This window comes from Strix uralensis, chromosome Z, assembly GCF_047716275.1.
Source record: "Strix uralensis isolate ZFMK-TIS-50842 chromosome Z, bStrUra1, whole genome shotgun sequence".
Lineage (NCBI taxonomy): Eukaryota > Metazoa > Chordata > Aves > Strigiformes > Strigidae > Strix > Strix uralensis.
This window is the reverse complement of record NC_134012.1, coordinates 10893462-10915856: the sequence shown is the minus strand read 5'-3', so window position 1 is coordinate 10915856 and position 22395 is coordinate 10893462. Positions and strand designations below refer to the sequence as shown.

The window sequence follows — 22395 nt, the reverse complement described above, 5'->3', positions numbered from 1 at the left end:
CTCGGAGCCTTCTCTTCTCCAGGCTGAACAACCCCAACTCTCTCAGCCTGTCCTCACAGGGGAGGTGCTCCAGCCCCCCCAATTAGCTTTGTGGCCCTCCTCTGGACCCGCTCCAACAGGCCCATGTCTTTCTTATGCTGGGGACCCCAGATCTGGACACAGGACTCCAGCTGGGGTCTCATGAGAGCAGAGTAGAGGGGCAGAATCACTTCCCTCGACCTGCTGGCCACACACTCTTGATGCAGCCCAGTATACTGTTGGCTTTCTGGGCTGCAAGCACACATTTCTGGCTCATGTTCAGTTTTCCATCCACTAATATCCCCAAGTCCTTCTCCACAGGGCTGCTCTCAATCCACTGTGCCTGAAGTTCCATGTTTTCAGAAAATTAACTACTCTAATTCTCAATTCTTTTGTATTCCTGTGGGCAGAACAGTTCCTTTATCAGGGTCTTTCCCCTCTGTATTGACACTCAAATTTTTTTTAACTCATTTTCTATTTCTAGCAATTACTTTCTTTACTGAATCTACTAACTTCTTATTCTTACAGTCTAGGGACTTTTAATGTTCACTTTCTCTCTTTCAAGAGAATTAACGCAGACTCAAAACAGTTCAGTTTTACATTTTCCTTCCCTTCCTCCCCAAACTGCCAATCCTTTCTATATTCACCCAGGAGAACTATGATACCCTTGCAAATTCCTAACCTTTTGCCATTACTCATTAGACCTTTTTAAAATAAGGCAAAATACCTCTTAAAATCAGCACCTTTCCACGTCACTAACAGCTGATACCGCTGCTTAAATATCCACAATGATTCCCTACATCATAACGAAATACATTCAAGTTGCTAGCTCTTTTTCCAATAACCTAATTATTCAGAGACCATCAAAATCAGGAATGCAAGATAATATACCTGTGACTACAAAAAGGTAAAGTTGGTCTTAGGTTACAGCTGCTGTATCTTGAGTTTGACCTGGACGTCCGAGTGTTTAGGATATTTCTGAGACTATGTCTACCATAGTGACTTGATTCAAAGCAAGTGTGGTTTTGTAGTGAATCCCGTGCTGCCTCTACTTACTACATGCTCAGTTGGATCTCAAAGTAGTTTCTGTGTGCACAACTTGGGTTTTTTGAGAAGAAATCCTCAATTATAAAACATTTCAAAAATTAACAGGATATTAGGTGCCAAAGCAATGTGAAAGACACAACCGCAGCACTTACCTAACACTTTTTTACCTTTTTGAGATATTCAAACTACACGTATTGTAGACGTTCAGTCTGGGGAAACAGACTAAACTTAATTTGAAGTAAACTCTGAATCACATGTTGATGATCACATAATGACGTGTTAGGAAATTCAGCATCAACCACTTGGATCCACTGATCTGTTTCTACTACTCCTTATTAATGTAGGCAAGGCCCTAGGGTCCAAGAGTGTCATGGACTCTGGACTGAGTGTAGGAGAGAACAATTCACAACTGAAAGAAACTAAACATGAATTCTTTGCATCGTAGTACTTCTATTCTCAATCCCTCCCAAGGACCAAGGCAGGCCAAAAGAAAGTTGTCAGCCAGCTTTTGCTTAAAGCACAAGAAGGCATAGATACTACCTATGCCATCCATTCTCACCTTTAGCTGAAGGTGGGATCTCCCTGCTGGTCTGAAACAGAGCCCAGCTGGTCCTGATAGACCTACCGTGTTTAAGACATAAAAGAGAAAGTAGCACTTCTCTGTTCTGCACTCTCTTTCTGCAAGATCTTATTTGCTCAAGCACAGTACAAAGGGATAAAGCACGTCCGGTCCAGTACTGTGCTAGAGCTATGCAGTCCTCCCCAAATCTGGAGGACAGCAAAGCATGATGCAGACACACTGTGGTGACCTTGCAGTGGAACCTATACACTATGGCTGAGTGTCTCTACAAGGCTTCCTCTACATTTCTTTTTCTTTCCAGTGCTGTTCCCATCCTGCACTGATCTCCATACAGCTAGGACACAGGGTAAGATATGAACTATATATGCTGCAGGTTCTCCTAAGGTATAATAAATAATGCTTTCCAACACTTAGGAACAGAGCATTGCTTTCTCCACACTTTTAAATTCCTGATTTCTTTTAAAACTGAGCTTCAGAAATTTTCTGCATGTGTACATTTTAGTTTCTATAGACTAAAACACATTTCCTTCCCCATCCCGTATCTTTAAACTTCTTCATTAGTTTTAAAAGCCCGCAAGTCCTGGTGTGACCCTGGTGAAGGATGTTCTTCAAAAATGTTATAAGGTGAGAGCAAGTTAAGTTACCATCACCCAAGGCTGTGGGTGTAACCACCTGTAATCCCTTCCCTAGTGACAGAATGAACTGACTCATCCTCAACCACAAAGTAATACAAACCTGAGGGAGGACAGGCATACTTTCCTGCTCTGGAATAGACCAAACCTAGTATCTTTTCTCTGCTGTCACCACAAGGATTGCCATCCACAGAAGTAAAAGCACAAATTAGAGTGGAAATGAGTCACCAGTGGGTGGGGAAATTTAACCGATATAGAATCTCCTACACCTAAGTAACCCAAAAACCAACGGACTGCCACAAGAGGCTGGCTAGGTTCAGGAAAGACTATATTTTAACATAGTAATAATGAACACTCATGAGGAAGTCTGTTTTGCAAGGAAAGTGGATAACGGTCTGTAAGTTGGAAATGGAGGGAGAAAATGGGTATCCAAATTAAGAGAACACAGAAATGAAATTTATAACAGTACTAATACAATACATGCTGTACTACAGAAAATCTGTCAGTTGTGTAGATCCATGTTCTCAGAACCCTTTAATCACTAAATTATATGTTCTTTGTTTAGAAATAAGCATGGCTTGATCCCAGTTGAATCGTATGACAGTTGACCTGACATAAGATGCTCACGGCTACTCCCAGTTTCCTCCTACACAGTTTGACCTGCAAATGTAACCAAAATACTTTCTTGTTTTTCAGACAAATCACTAATAAAAACTCTGAGTAGTTCTGAACTTTGACAGACAGCTGGTGGATCCTTCTGAATACTCCCCTCCAGTTGACAGGGTAACATTTCTGACTATTCCAAGAACAGTTTCCAACCTGCTATGCACCCATACAGCCAATTCATAATCCAGTCTTAAATTTTGCACACAAAAAGGTCTAAAAAACATGGAAGTATTGTCCACTCAGAAAACAATTTTCATAAGAACCTACCTTGTCAAACCGACAATTTCACATCAGTTTTCACTCATTACCTTGTGACTATACTTAGAAGTTATTACTTGTTTCCCTATTTTTCTAGCACCCATGCCAGTTAACCTGAGCCATGGAGGCTTTTTGTCTTTTGAGTCACTAAAAACTCATGATTCAGCCAGGTCAATTTATTGCTATACTTCTTAGCCTTCATTCACATTAGGGTAATTTGTACTTGGGCCTTTAACAGTTGTAGAAGGTACAGGTATGAATTGCCCTACTTACCTTTTCACTTATTCTTCTTAGACATTCACAGGTTCTCCTGTTTTCTGAACTTACTGAAGCCTATTTTCCTCAAGTAAGTTGTTTTCATTCTATTTATTTCCCTCCCTCCTTAATGATTGTTACATTCCACATCTCATGGTCATGTATGTCTGATTCTAACAGTGAGTTCCATCAATTAATGTAACAGAGAACAAATCAACAGAATAAAAAGCAGTTTGAACACTTCCATGAAAAAGTTTCACCATCAATTTCTTCTTTGTGTGGGGAAGTCTTGCTCGATTATTTCAGAGTTCTTTCATTCTGGTGATGCTGAGGGGTTAGGTTTTTTTAGATCATCTAAAGCCACAGCTAGTGCACAATATCAAATATACGTCAGTAAATTAAACAGAATTGTCAAAAGTAGTATTTTCATGCAGAATTCTGGTAGTATTTTTCATATGCACTCTCCTGTTCTCTAGTTACATAAAAAAGGACAATAAGGGAGACTTAACTGAGTGTGAATGAACACGTTTAAGGAAGATGTGGTATTAATTTTGAATATCTCAGATTTCTCTTACTTTCATTCCAAAAAGAGGAGAAGAGAAGCATGGGAAGACTGAATAAAACATTAGCCCTTTGCCAGATACTTTTTTTTCTTATTCTGCTTTTTAATATTTTTTTTTAAATACACAATTTTTCCCAGATAATACGCATTTGATTGGGTCGGATCAGAGGAATTAAAAAGCTTAATAGCAAACTAGTAGAAGGCAGAGGAAAACTGGTGAATATGGTTAGGAAGTATTAGAGACTCTGTAAAAGTTCTAGTTCTTCACTTTGTTTCAAGACGTCTTGTATAACCTTATGCTATCTAACAGCTTATCATCTTCATTCCCGATCCTGTGCCAGTTCTAGCTTGCAATTTATTCTTTGTCAGGTCATTTTAATCCATTTTTCTATAAAAGTTTTCTATAGGAAGGTCAAATAAATGATAGTGAAAAGTTAGCAGCAGTAAGAAAGAAAACAGGGGCACTATAACATCTCTCCCTTTTAGTGGCAGTGAAACATTACATCAGTGCAAGCTGGTGGTGCAGAATTTTCAATGTATCAAGACAAAAAAAGTAAGACAAGAAGAATGAAAGAGGAAAATCCAGTAACAGAAGAGTACTGATAATTCAGTAGACCTACATTGTGTTATCTGTACCACTAAAATAGACTTAACGTGCAAGAACCTTAAGATTTACAGAAGTGATGTTCTCACTGACTTCAGCCAGAGTTGAAACTGCAGAGCATTTAAGAGCCAGCCCTCCCTGCTCAAAGAAAAATCAGCGCAACTTCACCTCTAAAGTGTTATACTCAGTATTCCTACAATTCATCCGAAGAAAAACTGAGAAAAACAAAGGCTACCATGATAGGTTCTTAGATACAACTATTTCGATACATTGGTAACTTTAAAAGCCTCTTATACTGTGCTCCTGCTGAGTTCAGTGGCTAAATCTCACCTCCCCTGCCCTCTTACTCCTGCTACAACTACTGTATAATTAAGTTCTAAATACAGAGATGAACCTTAAAGTTTCAGCAGAGAGCTTTCACTGTGAAAGGCATGCCAGCATAAATTCAAACATCAAGTAAAAGACTGCTCCTATTTCTTATGAAACAAGTCATTTTTACTGGTAAAAAAGAACTAACACTCCAGGAATCACACACAAGAAATTTGACTGTAGTTTTTACTGCTCCCGTTATGCTACAAGACACAGCCTTTTGCACACCCCCCAAAGTCAACATGAACCCCAACAGCGAGGAGAACAAAAGCTGAAAGCAAGATGCAGAAAGCCTGGAAGTGCTAGACCATCATATTAACCCAGAGGAAAAACACACTGCTGACAAAAGGGTGCTCACATCTTCTTCCCAGACACTTGTTTGAGCAGACCTGTGAAGGTAAGTTGCTACAAGTATACTTGAAATTGCTAATGTACAGGGACCTGTAGAGTAGGACATTTAGTTTTAACGTTAACTATCACTTGTGTTTTACTAGCTTTTATTTTTCCTGTATTTTACTGCAATGTATATAATTTCATTTATACTTTTTCCTAACTACCCTCTGTAGTCATTACCCCCTTGTAAGATGTTTTGAAACCTTTAACTCCTTGCCTAGTAAAGATAAGACAGACCTTGGGCAGTCTGAAAAACTCCCCGAGTATATCCCTGATAACAGGAACCTAAAAACAAGTGCCTAAGAAGATGCCAGTGTCAAGATAAGTGACTGGAAGCTGGTCTAAACTAACCTCCTTGGAACAAAGAGGAGCTGAAGGACGGATGAGGTCACTCTATGACCATATATGGACACGAGAAACCTAAAGTTCACAATGGACAGTGTGAGAAACCACAGACAGTGTGTGGACCCCTAAGGAGGGGAGATGACCCTCACTCTATTTTTACTAGGCACGCTCAGACTATGTACATGAATTCGGAGAACCCATTAGCATAAGACTGCCTTTTCTAAGAAATCTGATGCATGTGTTTACTTTTCGTGTATATTAGTCAGAGAGTTTTGTTAGTAAGTGTGGCACTTGTGGTGGATCTCCAGTGCTGCCCAGCACTGCAGAAAAGAATACTTGCTTAACAGTTATACTCAATCCTGACGTGGAGTGAAGCTCTTTGTTTCACCTGCTATAAGTCACTGCCAGCAGTTCATGAAGTTCCACAGCAAAACAGGTTAAGGGAATTGCTCTGAAGGCAAAATAACTCCAGAAGACATTACATGTTTCCAAAGGGAAAGTGTGCGCCCCCTCTCTCCCTTCCTTTTAGGAAGGGTACTGACTTAAGTGGCTGCACAGTCTCAGACTTTCTGCTTCTCCTTGTACTCTGAAGAATATCAAGTAGAAAGTCTCCACGGCCTGGGGTTGCTCTAGTTGATGCGGTCATACAAAACATATGGAGTAGAGCAAGCAGATAACCAAGCCTGTGCGGGGAGTGGAAGCAGGACTGTAAAATATGAAAAGCTGCACCCGTTCCTTCACTTAGAAGTCGCTCTTTTTTTGCAACAGGTCAGCAGCAGCCATACTGCCCTGCTGACTGGCTGGACAGCAGCAGCACGGTCACCGACCACGCACGTGCACTTAAGACACCTTCCGGGAAGCTGCCTTCAGTAAATTAGACATAACGGCGCGGCGTGAGCACAGCATCTGCAGAGAATGACCCGAGGACATGCTGTAAGAGCACCCAGGCAGAAACCTAAGAAACTGTTTTTCCTCAGGAGCGCAGTAAACACACATACAGGGATGCATTTAAAAACATACGCAGAAGAGCTCCGAATTATTCCGAAGAGCCAGCCCGTCTCCTGCTGCCCTGCCACAGGGCGACAGCCACGCTCCCAGTCCTCTAGCTGCCTGCCGTTGGCATCTTCTCGCACGAGCGCGCACGGCTCAGCGCGCACGGCTCGCCCCGCACGTCTGGCCGCAGCCGACGCCCGCCGCCGGCCCGCCAGGCCCCGCGTGCCTACCTGCGCGGGTCTCGTGCTTGGGCAGCCGGTAGTACTTGTTGCCGAACTGGTCGGTGCCCACCAGCTCCTTGGCGGGCCCGAAGAGCCGCAGGCGCAGGGCGCGCAGCGCCCGCCAGGCCCGGCTCATCCCGGCGGGTGAGCGAGCGGGGACTCCCGTCGCCAAGGTCGCCGCCGCCCCTCAAGCCCCACCCCCGGCGGGCCGCGTCACGTGCGCGCGCCCCGTCCCGCGCCTCGCCCTGCCCAGCTGACCACGCTCCCCTGCGCCCCCGCGCCGGCCCGGCCCCGCCCATCGGTGGCGGGCATGCCAGCAACGCCGCTCGCCATTGGCGGAGGCCGGCCTGCCCAGAGCTAATCTGGGCCGCCCCTGGGCCAAGATGGCCGAGGCGTGGGGAGCGCTGTCGTTGGTCCGCCATGTTGGCGTCCCTTTGGGCTCGTCAAATCGGGCTTGGAGACCCAGTGCGGCTGCGCCGGGCCGAGGCCACCCGGAGGTAGCGGGGACCGGTGGGGACCTGGGGCTGGGGCGGGGCCGGGACGGGCCGCGCCGCGCCGAGCTGCGCTGCGCGGGGAGGCCCCCGAGCGGCCGCTTCAGGCCGGCGGGGCGGCAGAGCCTGATGTAGCTCTGGTAGGGAGCTCTCGCCTGACACGGGCTGGGCCGGCCTGAGGTGGCTCCCGGGGCCGCCCTCGCTGCCGCTCCGGCCGAGAGCGGGGAGCTCTGACCTGCCGATGCCCCGCTGTGTGATACGGGCGCGGGGAGCTGGACCAGGCAGAGGAGCCCGGAGCCTTAGGGGCCGGCCTGGGCTCCCCGGTGGAGGCTCCCGCGTGTCTGTCGTGCCGTGTTTCGCAGTTTCTGGGGGTTATATTTTTTTTTTTTTTCTTTACGTGTGTGCATTAGCAGCCCTGGGATGGGCTGAGTAATGGTGTTTTGATAGGCTGAGTAGGCACACCTTGCTATTTTATCGGTCTCACCGGATGTTTCAATTTGCATACAATTATGCATGGTCGTATTTCTCATATTTTAAAAGAGCTTAAATGACTTGCTGCTTTTGAGACATGCTGTTGGGGGTCTGCCTCTGGGAGCCCAAGTTTTTCATATCAAGATTTTTGCCAACCAAGATGAAGCTAAGTAGGGTCACTGCCTTAGAGCTTTTCAGTTATCTGCTTATGTTTTTATTGATAGTGGATTTTACAAAATAGTGCTGTTGGAAGCTCTGATCATCTTGTGAGGCTAATTTTATATTAGATACCGTGGTTTAAAGGAAGCAGAATCTGTCTCTGACTATGTAGTATTGGCATATTTAAATATACAGGCTACTGCAAAATAGTACAGGATACTAATTGCATCTCAGGAAAGTTTTTCTGGCAGACTTCATCGTGTAGATAGTGTAGTTTTTAGTTAATGTTAAAGAAAGCATAACACAGTTTCCTTAAAGGAAATACTATAACTTGTTTAAACTAAATGAATTGTCCACTAGGTGCCTGTACTTCCAAGTAGGATTACACTTGGAAAGATACTACATGATGAAGCTTCAAAGTAACTAATATTGTTGGGACTACAACTGCATCTTAATGGTTTGTTTTGCTCGGTGTTTTCAAATTACGTTCTTTTTTTTTTGTCTCGTGTGTGGACCCTAAATGCAGTTTTGCTATTTCTTTGAGCTCAGTTTACGCATTTATTTCTCTCTTATCTTCCAAACAACATAAAGCATAAAATATTTTTTTCTGCCAACTTGGCAGGATTTATTTCCAGCCCTGTATGGTGTCTGCAAGTCTAGTTTTGCAAAAAATAACAGGGATGTGTTAAATGCATTGAGGAAGTGTGAGACTATGGTTTGAGCTGTTCAGAGTTACACAGTAACATTCTACAATTCTGTTCTTGTTCATATCTTTGTTTTTCTTCTTTGCTGTTTTTAAGGGTTCTACATTTGGAATTAAATAAAGATAGAGATGTGGAAAGAATACATAAGAGTGGTATCAACAGCCTTGATATTGAGACTGTTGAGGGACGATAGTAAGTATATACTTTAGAAGGTAAAAATGTGAGTACTTCACTGTGTTTTGGTACTATGGATTTATTTTCTTGATGAACACTCAATTATATTAAGATCATGAATGTTGTAACTTGTGTGCTTTATTGACACTTTCAGCATGTTATCCGGTGGATCAGATGGTGTTATTGTAATTTATGACCTTGAAAACTTGAGCAGAGAACCACACTACATATGTAAAGCAATTCATTTTGTGGGAAGGTAGGTACTCAAAAATTCTATTAAAAGTTCATAGTGATGTGTGTGACTAGCATTAAACTCAGAAATTTAATGTGTGTTCTTATTTATAGGATAAAAAGACTGTAGAAAACATTGTCAGAAGTCTTTGAAGGGTAGCATGATGCGTTATGTTTTTTGACATGCAAAAATAAAGTAAGAAACTTTTGTGAGGATTTATGTGATTTACTAAATAGCAGAGACTAATTGGTTTTTCTTGATTGTCTACCCTAACAGTTACAGTATATTTACAGTGACTCTATGACATTGTTTGATCAGATTTTTGGCAGTTTGAAAGTTAAAATGGAGGTTATTAATTGTATGCATATGAAAACTAGACAGGCTTGTGCTGCTGTAGACCACACAAAAAAAAAAAAGTTAGAGTTAGTAGTCCAATCTCCTGTTTTAACACTAGAAAAAAGGTTTTTAAAAAAACCAACCCTCTTCCAGATCACAGTTTCTCACCTGTGAATTTTCTTACTGTTGAAATTTGCTGACTCTATGCCAGTAACTTTGAGAAAGTAATTTTGGGACTGTTGTAGAAATATTCCTTGTATCCTATGTATATAATAATTGTATCTTTAAATAAGTATGTGTTTAGGCAAAAGAGAAATTATCTTTGCAAAACCTATTCATGTGATTGGAAAAAAAAAATCTAATACAAATTTGAAGGTGTTGGTTTTATTTCCCCTCTCTTGCTCCCAGCTTTACTAATAGCTATTTTAAGTTCATCAGGTGTTCATCAGGTACAGACATAATTAATACTGGACTTCTTAAGAATATGTTTGAATGAAGACAGGTGTGTTACTGACAAAAACAGAACATATTTTTCTGAATAACAGGGTACTACCATACTGTGTGTGATCTATATAAAGACTCAAAGCCGTTATTAATTTTTCAGGCTTTCCCTGCAGGCAGTATAAATTTGCCCTTTATGGGCATTAAGTCTTCTAGCAAAAGCTATTTTTTCCTTGTGTTTAGATAGTACAGTTGTCTACTAGGTTAGGACTTTATCTGAGACTCATAATGACATTATTGCCTACAGTGTAAAAGATTAGTAGCTTCATTTTCGTCTTATTTTTTCCCAGTCCTCAAATTATTTGAGGTCTAAGAACTTCATGAATAAGATCAACAAGAACAGGACAGATCTGTAAAAATGAAAGGCCTAAATGGTATCTTGTACCATAAGAAAGAAAAAGGGTAATAGAACATGAATCAAAACAAATGAGTAGGAACAGAATCTACTGCAAGTAAGCTGTATTTGGTAAGTGGTGATGGCTGGGACTTCTTGAATGGAAGTGATTGAAATTATATAGTCATTATTTGTTCTTAAGTACATCTCAAAGTCTCAAAACTGAAATGAATTCTGAAACAGATACAGCAAAATGAAGAAATACATGCTGAGAAGACACAGCATGAAAACTGGCAAATCTGTGCTAAAGTCATGCCATCATTGACTTCAGTTAGGTCAGTAGAAATATTCCATACTTGTAAATTCTGTTTATGAGCATAGTTAGTTGATAGTCTGTTTCTTGTATAGGTGTGTTAATTTTTGTAGGTGCAGCTTTTATTTCTTATCAGTTGAGTAGAGGCATAAATCATGCTAGTAGAATCTGATTTTGTGCGACACAGTGTTCTAAATGATAGGCTTATTATTGCTTAAAGTAACCATAGTAGGTTTTTTGCCTTGATTACTTATTCCCAGTATTCATGTAGCTTCCTAGTATGTTTTAAATGCTTATTGTAGCTAATTAGCTACAGATAAAGTTTCAGGTATTGGAATATTATTCATCCAGAGTCATATTTATGACATCATAAATGAATTTATAATTACCAGTAAGAAAGGCTTCTGATCTGACTATCTGGCTATATTTGCAGATAATGACGTGTTGAATAGTTTGCCTCTGTTCCAACTTTGCAGGGCACAACACAACTCAGGTCTCAAAGTTGCTTAAAGGTTAAGCTCTTGCTAGAGGCTCTTTGAAGCTATTTCTGAATAGACTCTGAACGGGGCCTACTGAAGGTCTAGTAGTTTAGAACATCAGAGGAGGTAATTCCTGATGGTTGGCTGTGATTTATTTACCTGCTGTTTTTCATCTAGAATGTAGGGCCACTACTGCAAAAAAGAACTTTCCTTGTTCTATTGGGAGTCAGCTTTACATGGTTTCATATGATCTATGCTGTCCTGTGGCAGAAACTGGCATTTGAGAGTAACTGAACAGTAGTACCAGCTTCTAGATAATATATAGCTGATGCATGTGTGTAAGCTAGTCTCTTGTACTCAAAACCCGTGTGGGAAGAATGAATGGCAGTGACCTTAGTATCCATATAATTAATTCTGTATTTTTCTTTGGTAGTAAAGGTCGGGATATTCAGAGTAATGGGAGAGAATACTGCATATAGAATGAACTGGGAATAACATACAACTGTGAGACACGATGCCAGGCTGAATGACATGTGACCACTACTAAGCCTAGCCAGATCAAAGGTGGTTCCTGCAGAGCTACTCAAGAGTCTTTTAGTTCATTCCTCAACTATCTGGATTATGGGAAAATTGATTGCTTTGGTGCAGTGCTGAACACAGTCCAGTGTTGTGCACTTATATTTATTGTACCAGGATAATTAGTTCCATGAGTTTAGATTTCTCTGCATGGTACATACAAATGCCTCTGCAGGAGTAAGTTCATGTGGAATCAGGCTTGATTTCTTGGCACTGCAGGCACTGGAGATTTTTAGCTTGACCCGCTGTAGAGTAAGTGCACAAGTATGTTGATCTTACCACTGTGACGAAGTAACAGGCCATTCTAGGGTATGCCTCAGAGATAAGCAATGTAGTAGTTATTAAACTAAGCTTAACAGTTGCTCAATGGCTCTTGCTTAGTATTGTCAGTGCTGACTTCAGGCCAACTCTATTTAAATAGTCTTTTGTGCTTTCTAGAAACCCAGGTAAGCAGGAAGACCTATTAGCCTAGGTGTAGTGCCAGATTGTTCTGATTTTCCTTGGGATAGAGCTAATTTTTTCTTCTTAGTAGCTAGAATACTTCTGGGTTTTGTATTAGCATGGGATTTGGTATGAGAACAACGTTGATAATATACTGATAGTTTTAGTTCTTGCTAAGAAGGGAGCACAGCCAGAACAACAGAGCCAAACTGACCAATGGACTATTCCATGTCATATAATGTCATGATCAGTATATAGATTAAAGATTGGCTGGAAAGCTTACCCTCTCCCTCTTCCAGGGTTGTGGTTTTGAGATTTTTATCTCCTCTGGGATTGCTAGTCAGGAACAGGCTGTCCATCGGTCAGTGGGTGGTGAGCAGTTGTACTGTGCATTGCTCGCTTGTATATTTTATTATTACTGTTTTTATTACCATTATTACTTCAATTTTATTTTATTTCAATTAAGAAACTGTTACCTGAAACGACAAGTCTCCTTACCTTTACACCCCCAATTCTCTCACCTATCCCCTGGGGTGGGCGAGGGTGAGTGAGCAGTTCTGGTGTTTGACTGCCAGACAGGTTTAAACCATGTCACAGATCTATACAGAAGATCTGTATCTGCATTTACACAGTTATACCCCTGCAATAGTTGTCTCACTGGAGGCCAGGACGCTTGAGAAAACAATGCAAAGTTAGGAGCTGAAGTGAAGAAATCTTGTGAGATCTTCACTAGCTGCAGATAGAGCCAGTTGGACTATGCATGTGTACTGCATGTGACTGGGATGGAGTTAATTTTCTTCATAGTAGCTTGTGTGGTGCTGGTTTGGATTTGTGACTAGTCTTGATAACACACCAATGTTTTGGCTGTTGCTGAACAGTGCTTCTTTAGTGTCAAGGCATTCTCTGTTCCTCATTCTGCCCCCTCAGCAAATAGACTAGGGGTGGAAAACAGGTTGGGAATGACACAGCTGTGGCACACCTGACCTGAATTGACCGAAGGGATATTGATATCCATACCATACAAGGTCATGTGCAGCAATAAAACTGGGGGGGACTTTTCCAGGGCTTGCCATTGCTTGGGGTCTGTATGGGCATCAGTCAGCCTGTGATGAGGGTTTCCTTCTGTGTCACTTGTTTTTCTTTTTTTTTGAGTTGTTTCTTTCCCTTTTACTTATTAAAATGTCTTTCTTTCAATCCATGAGCTTTCTCACCTTTGCTGTTTGGATTCTGTCCCTCATTGCACTGTGGGGGGGAGTGGGCAAGTAGCTGTGGTGGTGCTTAGCTGCCTAGGGTTAACCCACAATAGCATGGTACTTCTGAGTCTGGGAGAATGGATTTGGGCACTGAATCTGGATCCATGTGGATCCAGCTCAGGTATGAGTGGCCTAGCAGGTATGTGGAATGACCTGTATTGTTCAGAGCCTGGTCAGTTGAATCATATCCTGGAGCTGTCAAGATTGGCTCTGGTGTCCCTTCTTCCCGCCACTGTTAATGTATTATTAATTATGTTGAATTCTGTTATTATGCATAGCTGAGCTGAAAGTTTCATATTGTTTCTCTTTTATTTCTGAATGTAAAAATAATAAACTCTCAGTAACTCAGTTCACTGCTATCTGATGACTTCAGTATACATGAATTTCCAGTAATTTTGTAGCTGTAATTATTAGCTAATAATTATGAATTTTTTTGAACCGTATATGTGATTGTATTTTTCAGTAGATACATTTCTAAGAATGAGATTCCACAAGCATAAGTGGTTTGTAGTGCTAGGCACTCTAAACATTAGAATTTTAAAATTTCAAGACATTAGTGCCTTTTATGCCTCAGACTGTCTTAACTTGATATATGCTACAGATACAATATTTTGAAAAGGTAAATAATCTGTAGTTTCTTGAAGTGAAGGCTCTTCAAAGTAATTAACATTGGTTGATTGAAAGTCAAGGCACTAAAACAACTAGTTCTTGAAAATTTCAGTATAAATTTAAAAAAAAATGTTTAAACTGTGTTCTCAACTTGTCATTGAATATTAAGACAATTGTAAGATGATTATCAAGACTAACCAAATATTTTCCTTGATTTTTAGGAGCCATCCTTATGTACATAGATTCAGTGTGGAGACTGTTCAGTGGTATCCTCATGACACTGGCATGTTTACATCCAGCTCATTTGATAAGACCTTGAAAATATGGGATACAAATGTTTTACAAGTAAGAGGACTTTTACAGTTGCAGGCTTCTTTGTATACATCTTATTCCTCATCTGCAGGTCTCCTAGAGCTCTACAGGACCAAGCATCTAGGAGAATGAAAATCAGCTGGTAGAACTGTGGGTGCAGCAGCAGGGTGGTGTCGTTCTGGTATTCATGCATATCTTGGTCTGTTTCTGAAGACCTGAATATCTAAACTGTATGACAGCTTGGAACTCTTGGAACAATTCCCTTCTGCTTTTGCTGTGAATAGGAATACAGCTATTTGAATTTATGCTATGTAAACTTGTCAACTGAGGACTGGTCTGAAGTTCATTCTTGGGGATTGAGTGTAATGGTAGTGTACAGCAGGGCTGATTATTTTTAGTAACCAAAACCTAAATACGGCTTTTGAAGGACTGGTGGTCTTGGCATTCAGGCTCATTAGGTCCCAAATTCAGCTGTTGTAAGTACTATAGACATGATTTCTAAAAATCGATGGAGAATGAGAGAAGACATTAAGAAAATGCTAACCAAGGTAACTGGCGTTATTAAAATAAACAGGTACTATAGGATTTTAAGATGCTTTGACTTACTAATCCTCACATCTAATTGTTGAACTATGAATTCATGACTGCAGTTTGTCTTGTTTCCGGTATGCATGTATTAATGGATTCACACTGATGCTATTTGAATGTTGTTTCATGCACAGTGAAAGAATTTGAAAAAAAATAAGATGTTTGTCATCCTAGGGACACAATAAAGAATAAATTTTGACTTTTTGTGAGATGTGAAGCTGTATTTGCAGTTACTAAATCTTCTTATAAATGCAAAGTACAATTCCCTTTGTAAGCATCACTTAAGACACAATGTGCATGTGAAGGGTATTGATTGATCTGTTCTGCCACCAAATGGTGTATTTGAAGACACCAACAACCTAGTTTTAAGGAGTTTTTTAAATATACAGTGTTTTAGAATGAGATAACAGAAGCAATTGTGCCTGAAAGTAATTGTAGTGATTATTAAAGCAAATATTATATTTCAATAATTTGTCACACACAAGAGAGCTGCTAATTTTGTATGGGGTTGTTCCAGGGGTTTTTTTTGAGGACTTCTATATGCGAGGTTTTTATATGCGATGTCTGTGAATGACAAGGGGCTTCAAAATTTAGTCTTACATACCTCTTTCCTATATCCATATTATAACCTTCTTGTTTCCTGTTTTTTCTTGCTAGCTTTTTAAATTTTTGGGGTTTCTCTAATAATTTCTATTCATGGTTCTGATTAGACAATTTTAATGATCTTTCTGATCTCTGACATGGTTGTGCTAGTCTTGGAAACAGACTTACTTTGCGACGTTTGTGTGATCTGGTTTCTAACAAGAAGATCTATTGTTAGTATGTAAATAGTAATATTTGTATTAGTCTCATTTGTGGCTGTTACTTGAAAAATACTTAATAATGAGGATTTACATTCTGATAACATACTTGCACTGTGATTCATTTAATCTTTTCATTATCAGCCTGCAGACACATTCAGCTTTGACGGAACAGTCTATAGTCATCACATGTCTCCAGTTGCTACAAAACATACTTTAATAGCAGGTATGTATGTATTTTTAAGAAATACCCTGTGTATTTTGGTCTTATAATAAAAAGCACATAATACTCAGTAGGGTTTGTTCCTTTCTCTGTTGTATTTTTGCATAATTTATGTCATAAGGCACACTGTCATTGGTAAAATAAAATATTACTGGTTAGTCAGATTATGTCAATGAGAAGATCACATTTGTTCTGAAATAATGCATCAATTAATTCTCCTAGATAAAAACTTCTAGCTGTAATTAGATTACCTTTCACTACATGAGTTAGCATTTGATGTTGTTAGATCCAAACATAGAAAATTGTGTAAATAGGGGTGTGTGTGTATTGCTTACATGTACACAGTTTAAGTATGCTTAGAAAAAATATATTTTTAATTTTTAAGTTTCATAATACTGTCCTGTTTACCCTCAGTTTTTAGATTTTATTTGTTATATGGTAAATTTACTTAGACTAAAAATGTGAATCTATTGATAGAATCCATTGCTCTGACTAAATGAACTGTTATGCAGCTAACGTTTTTCTTCTAGTTCTTTGTCACTGCTAAGATCTTGTTTTCTCAGATGCTGGGGTTTTTTCTAGCTGTCTTTGTTTCTCTTACAGTTGGTACCAAAAGCCCCAAAGTACAGCTGTGTGACTTGAAGTCTGGATCCTGTTGTCACATTCTGCAGGGTACTTCTTAGTCTGAAACATGAATGTTAAACAGTAACTACTTCGAGTAAAACAAGTCCTGTAAAGAGACATATACAATGTAGTCTTTTAAGTAATATGATTAACTTATTTATTACCAGTTGTGAGAGTTACACAGTGGCAAAAGGTTCTTCTGGGTGTTAGTCTAGTGCTAATGAATTAGAGAATATAACTGTTAATGAATGAAGTTATTATGGATATTTGGGTATTTTCATGATCTAATCAATAGTGATTAATATTTATTACATGGTCAAATGTAGGCATTGGTTTTGTGTTCATGGAAATTCAATATGGGGTGCTATTTGGTTTTTTTTTTTAAAGAAAAGACCAACCCCAAACCATTGAAAATCCCGAAACAAAAAAGCCTTCACACCTATGGAGGTGCTTGCATGTATTTGTTCACAAGTTTCTGTATAACAGGCAAGATATTACTTGCTATAGAAGGGTAGTATCTAATCTTTAGCATTTGCCTAATTCAGTAAACGTAGGGGTTTATTGTTCCATAATCCATTAGTTTTTGCACTTACTGAGAATTTACCCTTAATGTCTTTTCTAATGTTTACTTTTTGGAGTATGAGTATATATACAAAAGCTCAAGTTAAGGCAAATACAAGGTAAATCTTCATGCTTCAAACCATCAGAACAAGAGCCAGATCTGATCTAGAAACTGTAGAGAAGTGTTAGCTCAGACACAGCAATGTGCAAATTCAGTTCTGTTTCTTCACTAGCCAACTCAAGTCTAAAAGCAGCTTCACCTTAGGTGCTTTTGTGTGATATAGAGCTTAAGCCATTAAGTCCTTCTGGACAGAATTGTCCACAGTGGGCATCTCAATGTTCAGTTTCTAGAACTGAGAGCACCAGAGAGCGCAGACAGAAAATAGTTCTCTAGAGAATCAGTTTGGTTTCAGCAGGACTTCTTAATTTTGACACAAGAGTTAGTGGTTTCCAGGCACAAGCTGGTTGGATCTTTGTACACAGCCTGGTACAGTTAGCTGAAGTGCAGTATCAGAGGAAGAAGTGGAAGCAGATTGTGTACTCCACTAAACATAATCTAATCGTTCTTTACAGAACTTGAACCACTCAATAGTGTCTTGAATATAGGTATGAATATGTTTCACATAAGTAAACTCCAGCGGCTGAAATAGAGCTAAATGCTTGGCTGTAGTTTATTTAACGGATCCACATAAATGTGTATCCTGTAGTATGTGTATTACGGAGATTTTTTCCATCATCCAGGGCCTCACAGCCTATTGATTACTTCAGGTAATGAAAAAACATCTACTAGAAGATGTACCAGAAACAAGGTGGTTCACCATGTAGCTCTAAACTGCATTAGCAAAAATGTATTTGTGTAACTTCATTTGTTTTTCAGCAATGTGTTTCTGTGATTACACAAAGTGTGACTGGAGTCTTTCCATTTAGGACACCTTACACTTCCTATTGTCTGTATTGAACATTTTTTTTAAACTTTCCAAGTCTTAAAGTGTGTGTGTGTGTATATATATATATCTGTGTATTACTTGCCACTAAGCTGTGCTGGGTATAACATTGCTAAGACAACATTTATCTTAATATCTTAATATTTCAGACCTAATTAAGAGGGAAAAAAATCCCAAATTCAGGACAAGAGTATTTGAGGACAAGCTGAATAAAGTTTTAATTTTAAGTACATACGGTAAATATACTTTTTATTGGACATTTTAAAAGGATTTGAAGTAAAACAAATGGAAAGTCCCTTCTGTGTCTGAGAACACCAGTGCTAACACAAAATTTAATAACAGTATTTAAAATAAACTCAGTAGCTGTCACTGCTATAATGTGTTTTGCATTGGTAAAACCGTCTTTGTTATCAAAAGTTACACACGTATAATACTCCATGTATCACTTTCAGCTCACTGTAATCTCACTCAAGCAAGAGGAAGAAAGAGAAATAAACTATAGCCCAAAATAATATATTTTCATGAAATTAAAATTCACATTACAATTTAGATTATTGTTCTGGATTGGTGGATCCTATAGGACTAAGTATTTGCTTTTATTTTTAGTTATTTACATAAAATGGTGTGTAGAAACTTTTTCATGTAATTTTTAGGTCATAAGCAAGAAGTACTGGCAGTGTCTTGGTCCCCACGTCATGAATATGTATTGGCAACAGCAAGGTAGGGATGTTGCTGGGCTGCTATATGCACTAAAAATGTCTGAAGGTAGAATTTTATATATTCATTATGCATGTGTGTTACAATTCAGATGCACTTTTAAAGTTAATCTTCATAATTTGCTTTAACCTATTCACAGTTTTGTAGATCTTGCCTAGAAAAACTCAGCCTGAAGAGCTATCCAAGTGATGTTTATCTTATAGGAAGATCATACAGAATTTTGAAATAGTGATTGCATTTGAAGGTATAGGAAAATGATAGATCAATATAGAGATACTTACTTCTTACTGTTTATTAGTGTGTCCACTGCTAATCTTGTTTATAACAAAATAAGACATGTTTAGCTCAAAGTACCATCCTGGTTAATCATGCTTAACTATATCAAAGAGCATAACTCAGCTTAGCTGACAGGTGGTAACTTTCTAAACTGCAGTAATTACTGAGTATGGATTATGTGCTGATACTCCCAGGCTTTTTTTTTCTATTCCAGCCATTTTCAGTCTAAAAAGTCCTCTTGGCTTTCCTATAACTTTTGCATATGTTAACTTTTGATTCTAACATTACATTTCTCAGTTTCATGGTTGGCATATTTTTTTCTTCTGAATTGCAGAGAGGAATGGCAGTTTTATAAGTTGAGAGTGAAATTCTAGTAACTTGATATCAGAATTGCATACCTTTTGGCTTCTGATGCCAAGCTTCTGAAAGGCTCAACATAGTGGGGGAATTTTCTAACAGTGTAACTTGTTTGTTTGCTTTAGTAAATGAAAAATTGTTTCCTTGTTTTTCCATCACAGAAATAGTAGTAAATTCAGTTTATTAAATATTGACTTATTGATGTCTCCCAAAACATTTTGCTTCGAAGTCGTATAACTGTAAACTGCATCTATGTGGTCATGTTGCCTTATGATAACTGCATGTTAAACATGTTTCTTATGGCTCCATTACTCAATTCAGTACTATAGTTGGACTATTAGTCCCTAATAACATAACTCGGTTTTGCCATCTGCTGAGACAGATATGGGCAAGAACTGGCAACACTGAGATAATGAAGAGGTAGTGAGGAGAAAATGACTGGTATTGCTAAAAAGAGGATCTGGACTAATCTTGAGTATCAGAAGATGTGACTGTTTTCCAAGACAATTGTATGTTTGCTTGTGATCGTGTCAGGGGAAGGAAAATATATTTTGGGGGTTTGTGGCTTGCATGTGAAACATGTTATTTCAGATTTCTCTGTGATATTGAGCTCTTCCATAGTTTTGGCAGGAGACTGGAATGGTCAGAGAAGAGATGTGTGTTTTCTGGGTCTTTCACACACTTCAGTTCCAGGCACTAGAGAAGATGATAAACTCTTTCTTGCTCATTAGAATTGGCTAGAAAAGATTAGCCAATAGAAACTGTATCACCAAAAATGGACAACTGTAGGCTTTCATAATAAGGAAGCTGTTTCTATGACTTTGTTAAGAATATTTCAATGAACTACGTGCGGTTTATTGCTCACTTTACAGTCATCTCAAACATCAGCAATATGTCTGTCTTGTATCTCTTGGAGTATTGGTTTGCAGCAAAGTAATGTTCAGTTGGAATAACACTTGGAAGTTAATAGAATCAATCTGCAGTGGAGAGGAGCACAAAAGAACAAATCAGTCATTAGCTTTGTCAGATGCAGAACAGATAAGGAGTAACAATTGAGTTTGCTTTGATCAGTTGGTATATGTATACCATATATATTCCTGAGATTAATGCAGTGATGTAACTTGAGAACACACAGGAAAAAGCATGTAGTACTTCACTTAGAAGACTGCTTATCTAAGAAGCAGTTTGATTGGGTATATTTCCCAGCTGCAGATCAGAGATGCAGTTGTTTTTGTTTAGCTGGTGTGAAAAGTGATTTATGTTGTGGGCTTTTTTTATAAAAGGCCAGTTAAGTTGCTGGGAACTGTCCAAAAAGTTTCAGTAAATAGATCTACACTGGTGATTCAGTGCATGGGGAGTGGTCTTATCTATGAATTTACCTCCTATCTACACCTGGGAGTCTTGTGGTGCACACAGAAGTACACTGCTGGAATACTGTAATGCTTAAACTGCACATCAAGGTGCCATACAAAGTGCACTGCCTGCAATGTTGCTGTCTAAGCATGCACCTAGTACCAACAATTATCACAGTTTTTCTTGCTGGCAAAGACACAGTGTGAGCAAAGCATGAGCGTGCAGCCTGGGAACCAGAATGAATCACAGCAGCCTGAATCTTGGTCTTTCCTTCCTTGTGCCACACTGGTTATGTAGACAAAGCCAGTGAGTTCCTACAGAAGCAAGCTCTTAGTTTTTCTCTGCCATAGCACTCTGTGAAGACCTATCCAGCCTACATGTATGTAGCCAACATCTGTACCAATCGTACTATAGATCTGTGATAGCAAGAGCCCAAGTTTCCAGACAGCCATTATAAACAATACTGAAATCTGTAGCTACAGTTTAATCAGCATAAGAACTAGAAAGTGTCTTCCTAGTCTGTGCATGTATGCAAGGGTGTTATGTTGTAGACAGAGGCAGGTGTATTGTATTGTAGACAAAGACTCACTCTTAACTTTGATGCCTGTAGTGTACAAGCTGTATCTATTAATACATGTAAATGAATGTCTGAAGTCTGTCTTTAAAATTTCATAAAATTGTATTGGCTTGAATGTGACTGCATGATGAGCAGTTCAGAGTAGTTGCTGGACCAGGGTGAGAGCCAGGTGGGTTGACTAAAGAGAGTTATTGAACCAGGGTGCACACAATTTCCCTAATGTATGCAAATCTGGTTTTCTTAGTGCTGACAGTAGAGTAAAATTATGGGATGTGAGGAGAGCATCTGGATGTCTGAGTACACTTGATCAGCACAATGGAGAAAAGTCCCAAGCATCTTCTGAGGCAGGTAATATGACTGGTGGTAATCCATATGTAACCCAAAGCATTCTTACAGTTCACAAATGTGTCCAATACTAAGACCAGCAAGAAAAGTAGTGATAATCGAGTTGTTATCTACTGTGTAACACAGGGCATAGAATTTTATTCTGTTACTTTTGTTACAGAGACAGTGTTTGTGGTTGGGGACCTCGTTTAGAGAGATCTCCTTGGCAGCAGTATCTGTTCTAAATGCTTTTCCTCCTAAAATGGAAATCTTGCCATCCGTTTTATGGGTGGAAGAATTAATTCCCACTGTAGAATAGGTTTCATATAAACAGCAATCACTTCAGACTTCATAAGCTGTTCTAGTAGTTAATTACCCTCCTTTAAAAACAAAGACAACATGAACAAAACCCACAAAAGCGCATTCCTTTTCCTGTTTAAATTAGTCTTGCTTCCAGTGCAAGCTTCTAGAATACTTTCTCATATGTGGTGCTGTAAAATCAATTACATTACTTTTATACTGCATTAGGTATACAACACAGTAAAAATTTATGTCTAATTTTACAGGAAGCTCAATTACACCCATTTCAGGACAGTCAAATGCATTAATGGTGCCTTGTATCAGTTATTAGCTACAACATTAACATTTTTAATGTATCTTCACATTTCCGTACTAAAACACAAAAAAATCTAAATTAAAGGGAAGCTTCTGAATGTTGAATTA

At 39.2% G+C, this 22395-nt stretch overlaps 2 protein-coding genes across 11 annotated transcripts in view; one reads left to right on the top strand and one right to left on the bottom strand.

Annotated features, from left to right (window-relative positions):
* The window catches only part of NDUFAF2 (NADH:ubiquinone oxidoreductase complex assembly factor 2), a 74969-nt gene extending 67813 nt beyond the window's left edge, over positions 1–7156 (bottom strand). The window contains exon 1 of one of the 2 annotated variants that reach the window (XM_074855460.1): positions 6953–7156. In XM_074855460.1, coding sequence (XP_074711561.1) covers positions 6953–7079 — 127 coding nt within the window. In that variant the 5' untranslated portion in view covers positions 7080–7156. The remainder of the gene's footprint in view (positions 1–6952) is intronic. The other variant, XM_074855458.1, reaches the window with a different exon arrangement.
* A 158-nt stretch (positions 7157–7314) lies between these two features.
* ERCC8 (ERCC excision repair 8, CSA ubiquitin ligase complex subunit) overlaps positions 7315–22395 on the top strand; it is a 49618-nt gene continuing 34537 nt past the window's right edge. For 3 of the 9 annotated variants that reach the window (XR_012627195.1, XR_012627194.1, XM_074856811.1), the window contains exons 1-8: positions 7315–7440; positions 8865–8960; positions 9097–9198; positions 14238–14361; positions 15861–15942; positions 16543–16611; positions 18722–18788; positions 21593–21696. Coding sequence is in view for 7 of the 9 variants with exons in the window: in XM_074856811.1 (XP_074712912.1) it covers positions 7364–7440; positions 8865–8960; positions 9097–9198; positions 14238–14361; positions 15861–15942; positions 16543–16611; positions 18722–18788; positions 21593–21696 (721 nt within the window). In the remaining 2 variants the exon portion in view is untranslated. The other 6 variants (XM_074856813.1, XM_074856818.1, XM_074856814.1 and 3 more) reach the window with 6 other exon arrangements.